Here is a 9,677-nt window from a genome sequence, read left to right on the forward strand (position 1 = left end):
TGCAGGTGCTGTCTGGATGGAGGTGGACTGAATCGGGTCGTGGATGTGTGTGGTACCAAGCGTTTCTCTGCTCAGATCATCTGTAACGCCACCCCCTGGCAGCTCCACCCCCTGGCAGCTCCACCCCCTCAGAAGTGGCGCCTGGCATGAGCCGCGTTCAGGCTCCCAGTTAGCAGGCTACTGGTTGGCCCAGTCCTGGTGCTGGTCTCACTGGGACACAGAGCAGCTGCTTCATGGCTGTTCCGCTTCGGTCCCGGAGTCCTGCAGGCTACAGATGTTTCCTGCTCCAACACACTTGATTCAGATGAAGATTTCCTCCCCCCCCCCGGACACATCACCCCGCCAGCACCATCTGCTGCAAGGAGTCTTGCTTTACATCTAATTTCCCACATTTATTAGAAATCCCTTCATCTTTTACATAAATAATCTGCAAGTACTTCACTTTACAAGAGAAACAACAGGAAGCGATGCCAGCTGATGACGAGGGAAGGGTTGGTCTCATCCGGCCCACCAGGTGTGATGACTCTCGGAGTGGAAACACAGCCAGCACCTCCGTACACTGGATGGCATCTCTATAAACATGTGCAATATAAAACAAGAATGTCGAGAGAAACTCAGTTTGTGTCTCTTCAGGGCCGTAAGCGCTCTGAGCCAGACACCGCCTTTGGTCACAAAATGGACGTTTGTCTCTGGTGCTGCTGGTGTTAGTGGTCTTTGTGTTTGCGGTGAAATCTCTCCAACAAGGCTCTCAGGATGCTGCCGGGGATCTGCTGGTGCTGGTCTATCAGAGACTGGACCGCCTGCTGCACCTGCAAAACAAACCGGATGGTTGGAGAGGCAGGAAATCCCGTCTGATTACCTTTTCTTGTCGGCGTCAGCCGTGACGACGTTTAGAACATCAACCAACTCCTAACCCTAACCACTGGGCCACACCGTGAAGGACTATCTGATGCATCGCCACGCGTCCCCCCCGATAGCTCTGGTCCACGCGTCCCCCTCGCCCCATTGCTCCCGTCCAGTTCATCATAACAAGCGGCTGTGTGTGGAAGGGGGGGGGGGGGGGGGCGGTCTCCAACAGCCAGGAAACCCACCAGGTCTCAGAAAGAAGGACAGACTCACCCTCTCTGCCACTTCTGAAGCACTTAGGTCTGGATCATAAGGAATGGGATCGCCAAGGAAGGTCCGAAACTTGACAGGAAACCCTCCGTAAACCGGGGCAATGGGAAGCCGGAACTGTTCGTAGAGCCAGCGGAACAACCCTGCAGAGACACAGAAGCAACATTTACAGAGTGAGGAGTAATAATCCAGATCGCAGCCGAAGGTTAGAGGAGACGCTTCATTCCCAGTCTGGACCAGTTCTCCGCTGTGTCACTGAGACTGGAGTCCTGCTGGTAAACGGGGTTTATAGTCCGAGTCTCAGCCAGCCCTGCTCAGGCCACGCTTCGTCTGCAGGGGGCGGAGACAGAGAGGGGAGGGGCTGAGCAACAACGGCTCCGCCCCCTCCTCACTGTCAATACATCGACCACCTAGCTAGCATGGCGCTACCATCACGAAACCAGAACCTCCAGAACCAGAAGCTGCTCCTGGAGAAAGACTAGCTGAGAACATCTGCAGGACGTTGATGAACGGCTGGTCTGTTGTTCACGGCGTCACAAGGCTGTAACACTTAGCAAAGGCTAGCAGTGTAGCGCTGCAGTGTTAGCTTCATTGTTGCTCATCCGTTTTTCCTCGTTGTGTAAAGTTTATGCTTTAAACGCCCACCTTGCGAAACTAACCCTGCTTTCATGCCGAACGTGTTCAACATGTTTGACAGTAAAAGAGGAACGTTGTCCAGCATGTAGCTGTCAGTTATCTGCACGCCTCCATTAACAGTAGATAAAAACATTAATAATAATGCATACAGATCATTTACCGCTGGGCTGATTTTACTGCCATAAAATAGTGATAACCTAAATAAAATATCAATATGCCTCTTTAGTCATGACTAAATGTGATAAATGTTAGTTTCCATGTGACGTGTGTGTAAAGTCAGAAAACGCCCTCATATGGAAGATCTGCAGTAGAGACCACCGGCAGGATGGATTATGAAGGATAATCATGGCATTACTTTGTCATTTCTCAGTTTCTCTTTTCCAGGTTACGAGACGAGCAGCCAAACTCCTGAGCAGCAGCGTGCACGGTGGATCATCCTGCTCTGCTGGCTGGATAAACATATATTCATCCCATTTACAGGCAGAGGAGGGTCTTTGTAGGTCAGAGTGGAGACTTTCTCTACCTTACTTATCAGTCCAGTACAAGAAGTTAAGATAATACTAGAATTACATGCTAGTTCAGTCATTTTTCTTTCTTTCATTAGTAAAAGTTAGAAAACACAACTGTAAAGTGAAACCTGTTTTATTAGCAGAATGTGCACCACGGGGCTTTAACCCCCCCAGAAGAATGTCGGGTGGAGGAATAAAACGCGGCTGATCACACAAACTGTTCCGGCTGCTGATGATGACCCGTCCTGCGATGGGATGGATGTTGGTTCTGAGCCGCCTTAGTGTCGTCTGATGACACAGGAACCATCTGAAAGCAGCGGTTCTACTGTGCAGCCATCATTTCATGCTTTGACTTTACTATTTGAAGTGAATGTACATAGCAGCATCTGGAGCAGACTTACTCAGCGTTCCCAGAGACCGGAAGCCTTCCCGCACGTTCTGCGTAAACATGGGAATTACTGGCTGGAAGACAAACACAGACAAGAAGATTGAATGTAAAGTATGTGAAGCAGACTTCAAGCAGGGAGATGAGAAGTGAAGCTGTGGGACTGCAGCTCATCTGGAACCGTTTCTACAGGATTTAACCTGCAGCGTTTTACTCAGGATGATGAACAACGCACCACTTGAGAGTCGATGGCAACCTGGGCGAAGCCTTTTCGCTTTCCCCACAGAAGAACGTAGGTCTCGTCGCTGAACAGAGCTTCACGGACTCCACCTGGAGAAATCCCCAGGAGGTGGCCGTTCCTCAGAGCGCGCACACACTCCTCCTGAGGGCCGTGGATCACACTGAACACCTCCAGCAGCAGTTTGAAGCCTGGAAGGACAGGAAGACTCAGACGGAGCTGGAAGCTGCTGCTGGACACCAGTTACCAGTTACAGCCTAACCAGTTACAGCCTAACCAGTTACCAGTTACAGCCTAACCAGTTACCGCCTAACCAGTTACCAGTTACAGCCTAACCAGCTACCAGTTACAGCCTAACCAGTTACAGCCTAACCAGTTACCAGTTACAGCCTAACCAGCTACCAGTTACAGCCTAACCAGCTACCAGTTACAGCCTAACCAGCTACCAGTTACAGCCTAACCAGTTACCAGTTGCCCCGGTCCCCTAGCGGTCCCCGGTCCCCTAGCGGTCCCGGTCCCCTAGCGGTCCCCTAGCGGTCCCCTAGCGGTCCCCGGTCCCCTAGCGGTCCCCGGTCCCCTAGCGGTCCCCGGTCCCCTAGCGGTCCCCTAACGGTCCCCTAACGGTCCCCTAGCGGTCCCCTAGCGGTCCCCGGTCCCCTAGCGGTCCCCGGTCCCCTAGCGGTCCCCGGTCCCCTAGCGGTCCCCGGTCCCCTAGCGGTCCCCGGTCCCCTAGCGGTCCCGGTCCCGCTTCGCGTTTTACGGCTGAGGACTCCAAACGGTCCAGAGAGGAAGAGGAGTTCAGGCTTCTTTCTTCGTCTCTCTGATGTTCGGCTTCAGCAGGTCGTCTTCATCACGTCCACATGACTAAATGCTGCCGTGTGATTGGCTGCTCAGAGATCATTGTGCTGTGCAGGAGCCATGGAGAGCTGCAGCTCTGGAGGACAGAGTGACCTTGTGTTTCTGCGGGCGTGGGTACCGGGGATCTTAAAGAGGAAGTGGTCGGCTACAGAGTGGCAGGTTCGTCCTTTCTGGATGATAACGTTGGCCAGGAAGTAGTAGTAGTCGATGGGAATGGCGCCGTGATAGTAGACGATCAGAGCTGCTCCTTTGTCTGGGATCTTCTCCATGCCGTGGATCTCATAGCCTGGAACATAAACACAAAGTCATCACGCCGCAGCCGTCCGCTTCACAGCGCCCAGAACCATGTGGTCTTACCATGCCAAATAGCTCCATGTCCATCCCACAGAGTCGCCAAAGTCTTCCTGGCTCCGTCCCACAGGTTGTTGCAGTACGCTTCCCTCAGCTGGTTCTTCCTCTGACGGGAGGAAAAACTGCTGAAATCCTCTGAATCATGATCCATACTGTCTGACCACACAAACATTGTTGACCCGGAGCAGACCCACACCCGGAGCGGACCCACACCCGGCGCGGACCCACACCCGGAGCGGACCCACACCCGGAGCAGACCCACACCCGGAGCAGACCCACACCCGGAGCAGACCCACACCCGGAGCAGACCCACACCCGGAGCAGACCCACACCCGGAGCAGACCCACACCCGGTGCAGACCAACACCCGGCGCAGACCAACACCCGGCGCAGACCAACACCCGGCGCAGACCCACACCCGGCGCAGACCCACACCCGGCGCAGACCCACACCCGGCGCAGACCCACACCCGGCGCAGACCCACACCCGGAGCAGACCCACACCCGGAGCAGACCCACACCCGGAGCAGACCCACACCCGGAGCAGACCAACACCCGGTGCAGACCAACACCCGGTGCAGACCCACACCCGGAGCAGACCCACACCCGGAGCAGACCCACACCCGGCGCAGACCCACACCCGGCGCAGACCCACACCCGGCGCAGACCCACACCCGGAGCAGACCCACACCCGGAGCAGACCCACACCCGGAGCAGACCAACACCCGGTGCAGACCCACACCCGGTGCAGACCCACACCCGGAGCAGACCCACACCCGGAGCAGACCAACACCCGGTGCAGACCAACACCCGGAGCAGACCAACACCCGGAGCAGACCCACACCCGGAGCAGACCCACACCCGGAGCAGACCCACACCCGGAGCAGACCCACACCCGGAGCAGACCCACACCCGGTGCAGACCCACACCCGGAGCAGACCCACACCCGGTGCAGACCCACACCCGGTGCAGACCCACACCCGGTGCAGACCCACACCCGGAGCAGACCCACACCCGGTGCAGACCCACACCCGGTGCAGACCCACACCCGGTGCAGACCCACACCCGGTGCAGACCCACACCCGGAGCAGACCCACACCCGGAGCAGACCCACACCCGGAGCAGACCCACACCCGGAGCAGACCCACACCCGGTGCAGACCCACACCCGGTGCAGACCCACACCCGGAGCAGACCCAGACCCGGTGCAGACCCAGACCCGGTGCAGACCCAGACCCGGTGCAGACCCAGACCCGGAGCAGACCCACACCCGGAGCAGACCCACACCCGGAGCAGACCCACACCCGGTGCAGACCCACACCCGGTGCAGACCCACACCCGGAGCAGACCCACACCCGGTGCAGACCCACACCCGGAGCAGACCCACACCCGGAGCAGACCAACACCCGGTGCAGACCAACACCCGGAGCAGACCAACACCCGGAGCAGACCCACACCCGGAGCAGACCAACACCCGGAGCAGACCCACACCCGGAGCAGACCCACACCCGGAGCAGACCCACACCCGGAGCAGACCCACACCCGGAGCAGACCCACACCCGGAGCAGACCCACACCCGGTGCAGACCCACACCCGGTGCAGACCCACACCCGGTGCAGACCAACACCCGGTGCAGACCAACACCCGGAGCAGACCCACACCCGGAGCAGACCCACACCCGGAGCAGACCCACACCCGGAGCAGACCCACACCCGGAGCAGACCCACACCCGGTGCAGACCCGGACCCGGAGCAGACCCACACCCGGTGCAGACCCACACCCGGTGCAGACCCACACCCGGTGCAGACCCGGACCCGGAGCAGACCAACACCCGGTGCAGACCCACACCCGGTGCAGACCCACACCCGGAGCAGACCCACACCCGGAGCAGACCCACACCCGGAGCAGACCCACACCCGGAGCAGACCAACACCCGGAGCAGACCCACACCCGGTGCAGACCCACACCCGGTGCAGACCCACACCCGGTGCAGACCCACACCCGGAGCAGACCAACACCCGGAGCAGACCAACACCCGGAGCAGACCAACACCCGGAGCAGACCAACACCCGGTGCAGACCAACACCCGGAGCAGACCAACACCCGGTGCAGACCAACACCCGGAGCAGACCAACACCCGGAGCAGACCAGAATGGTCACAGAGGTTTTCAGAATGGTGTTCTGAAAACCACCAGCCTCTGACAGAACCTCAATTTTAGAGGGTTTTCCATAATTGTTGAAGAGTTCCTCATCAGTGTGGCCACGTGTTGCATATTTAATCACAACAGCATTCAGGATTTTCATGCTGTGTTTTTTCTAATGTCCATGATTACAGTGAATCAATGATGTTTGTAGGCAAAGGTCAGAAATAGTGTTCCTGAGTCTGATCGTCACACATCTTCTGGCTAGCTCACCACTATTGGCACCAGTCATGCTAAACCAGCATGAACTGGTGCTCATATCGTTATCCAGATAAATAAACTAGACAAACAGAAGATCTCTGGATCTGGAGAGAGGAGATGAGACTGAGGTTTGGTTTAAAGGCACGAGTTTTATGTACACAATAGAGCACTCAATATTCTCGATAACACCAGAATAAACACAGCAGATGTTCCGTAGACCCAAAGTCCACACAAAGCCCACAGTCCAGCCACGGCTCCATGCTGCTAGCTCCATGCTAGCAGAGAGAGAGGGACAGTGTGTGTGTGTGTGTGTGTGTGTGAGATGAACTGCAGTTCTGTACCTTGTAGACATGGAGGAAGAGTATGGAGAGGTAGAGGAGGATGACGATGAGGAAGGGGAGGATGAAGACAACAGCCAGAGGAGTGAAGACCCATAACAGGTACTCCAGGAAACTCAGGAAGTCCTCCCCCTGGCCGAGGCCCGCCCACTCTTCCCACACATGGAACCAGCACACCTGTGGACCAGAATAACGGCCGGTTACAGAACCAGATCTACAGAACCGGTTCCGGTGTCAGTCGTCGCTAGAACCAAAGAATCTGTCCCAATTGTCCAATCAGCAAAGGTTCTGCGCCCAGATACAAGGTTCTGCACCTGAAAGTGTTCACATTCATTATGATTTAATAGAACCGAGTCCTGGGACCTTGTGTGTAAAAACCTGCGCAGGATCTGCAGGCGAGCTTCGCAGCTGGTGAAGCAAGACTTCATCCACCTGATTTTAACACCTGGACCTGGAGGACCTGGAGGACCAGCAGAACCTAGAAGACCTGGAGGACCAGCAGAACCTAGAGGACCTGGAGGACCAGCAGAACCTAGAGGACCTGGAGGATCAGGGGGACCTGAACCCAACACCTGGAATAAAGTCAAACATGACGACACAGCTGGAACGCAGACGTGTGAGGAAGACGTCCTACCAGGAGGGACACCATGTCCTCCGCTCCCATCAGACACGACTGGTTCCCAGTTTCAGACATCCTCTTGTACTGGGACTTCAGGACTCATCAGCCAGCCAGCCTCTGGGAGGGGGGGGGGAAGTCTCCACCGGGACATCGGCTGCATACAGGCCTACTGGGAGACAGGACAGTCAACTGGGGGACGGGACAGTCAACTGGGAGACGGGACAGTCAACTGGGAGACGGGACAGTCAACTGGGAGACGGGACAGTCAACTGGGGGACGGGACAGTAAACTGGGGGACGGGACAGTAAACTGGGATACTGTCTCCGTGACAGGAGACTTCCAGCATGCAGGAAGGAGGAAGCAGAGACGGTTTCATCAGCAGAGGCTGGAAGGTGCCAGCTGGCGGTGCGCACGCGCCGCATCGGGAGGCTCACTAAAACACCGAAACAAAGACACAGAAACGTTAAACGGTACCTGGAGGCGCCGATGTTTCACTCCGTTAGAAGAGAAATGAAAACAACACCAGTCGGTGTTTCACGAGCATAACAGTCTGACAGCTAACGTCACTACCGTTCCCAACCCGAAACCTTTTAAGTGTGACACAATCGATGGGTCCGCTCCTTTACTGACAGCTGGGAGCGGAGACAACGAGCGGGGAGGAGTTTGTCGTCAAACCAGAGAAGGAAGAGTTTCATTCGGGTAGAATTTACCAAGAGGAAGCAAAGCCGACTGTAACAATTATAAAACAAATGATAAAGTAATAATGTTTTACACTTAAACACTAGTTTAGGCTATTAATGTCGCAGGGCAGTATTCTTCCGAGAATACAGTCCTTTTGACAAATAATGAAGTTGAAAAGGAATTCATTTGAGATAACTGTTCTGTGTAGGGCAACTAAACACTCACAATATAAGCAGATGATTTTGAGGAATTATAATACTCTTATCTACTGAACGTGTATAGCGGCAACTTTTTTTTTTTTTTTTTTTTTTTAAATCAAACTGGAACATTTTCTGAGTTTATCTAAAAACATTCTGCTCCATCCATAACACTTCGCCTGTTTTAACTAGTGTGAACCCCGCCCCCACAAGGTCATGCTGCCGGCAAACCACGCGGACCCAATGTCAGCGAGGCTGTTTTCCCCGGAAACCATAGAAGACACTAGGTTCTGCCGGAAACCCTATTTTTCTCATTTATTTAATTTGACTTTATTTTTGGAAATGTTCCAAATATATAAAAACTGGGCACCTCGTACATGTTTAATACCCAATTCAACATAGCTAATTCATATTGAGCAAGTAAAAAAAAAAAAAAATCTGTGTAAGAAATAAAACTAAACACAATAAATCAAAACAAAAGGTAAGTCAAGATTAATTGTATGGCACCATTCAACAGCGTGATTCAAGAGAGATCCAACAGGTGATTTACAGAGACAATAAAACAGAAAATAAAATGCATGGTTTTAAATTAAACCAAGTAAAAAGAAATAACTTTAAATAAAAACTATTGAAATCAGGATCAATTCCAGATTTTAGGAAACATGCTTTGTCCTTACCTTCATGTAGTTTTCAAAATTTAGGTCCAAGTCCATCGCTGCAACATAATTTCTGTCCTGGTTGGTGGTTTTCAGGTCCAAGTAGAGCACTACAACCAGATTCATGACCTGGTTGGTGGTTTTCAGGTCCAAGTAGAACGCTACAACCAGATTTATGGCCTGGTTGGTGGTTTTCAGGTCCAAGTCCATTGCAACACCCAGATTTCTGGCTTGGTTTTTTTTATTTTACATCCTACTCCATCGCTACACAAAAAGAATTCTGGCAAGGTGAGCAGACATTAAAATGAGGACTTTACCATTCAGAGACCGTTTGTTGTAAACATGCTCCTTCCACCATCTCGGTATCTTCTCTCTCAGGCTCAGAGTCCAGTTCAGACATCAATGCTGAATTCAGAAAGCTGCTGCTGTCGGGTTAGCTGCTATCACTAGCTGTTGTTTTTGGCTTTGTACTGCCCCCACCCCCCTTCCAACACTGGACTTCCAGCGACCAATCAGAACACGTCTCATTAACATTATTTAAACTAACATGTGTTTATCAAAATCTGGCAGGAAATCTCACGAGAAAAGTTTTATTATGAATAAAGGGTCAGAAAAAGCACTTTTTAAAATTCTGTTTAATAACTTTTTAAACAATTTAAAAACACTTAGGACAAGTGGAGACATGAAAGGACCA

The 9,677-nt window shown here is 53.3% G+C and overlaps 1 protein-coding gene across 2 annotated transcripts; it reads right to left on the minus strand.

Moving 5' to 3' along the window:
• Positions 1–384: 384 nt before the first annotated feature.
• On the minus strand, positions 385–9,155 carry tmem68 (transmembrane protein 68). Of its 2 annotated transcripts, none has more exons than XM_079244063.1 (9): positions 9,005–9,155; positions 7,465–7,615; positions 6,834–7,007; positions 4,100–4,199; positions 3,861–4,028; positions 2,882–3,075; positions 2,663–2,723; positions 1,120–1,259; positions 385–809 (listed from the first exon to the last, which is right to left on the minus strand). In XM_079244063.1, the coding sequence occupies exons 2-9, from the start codon at positions 7,522–7,524 to the stop codon at positions 705–707; spliced, it is 1,002 nt and encodes a 333-aa protein (XP_079100189.1). In that variant the 5' UTR covers positions 7,525–7,615; positions 9,005–9,155; the 3' UTR covers positions 385–704. The 2 variants fall into 2 exon arrangements, with proteins under 2 accessions (XP_079100189.1, XP_079100188.1); XM_079244062.1 differs by lacking the exon at positions 9,005–9,155 and adding an exon at positions 7,924–8,030.
• Positions 9,156–9,677: the final 522 nt, after the last annotated feature.

The sequence above is a fragment of the Telmatherina bonti genome (genome assembly GCF_933228915.1).
Source record: "Telmatherina bonti genome assembly, chromosome: 7".
NCBI classification, from domain to species: domain Eukaryota; kingdom Metazoa; phylum Chordata; class Actinopteri; order Atheriniformes; family Telmatherinidae; genus Telmatherina; species Telmatherina bonti.

What these genes read in the sequence shown, in the direction of transcription:
- tmem68 (XM_079244063.1), bottom strand. Translation starts at nt 7,524, where the DNA reads ATGTCTGAAACTGGGAACCAGTCGTGTCTGATGGGAGCGGAGGACATG. An exon ending in TCTTCCTCCATGTCTACAAG is followed by an intron (nt 4,200 to 6,833) that starts GTACAGAACTGC and finishes TCCTCCCGTCAG; the next exon opens with AGGAAGAACCAGCTGAGGGA. An exon ending in CTTCCTCTTTAAGATCCCCG is followed by an intron (nt 3,076 to 3,860) that starts GTACCCACGCCC and finishes CTGTCCTTCCAG; the next exon opens with GCTTCAAACTGCTGCTGGAG.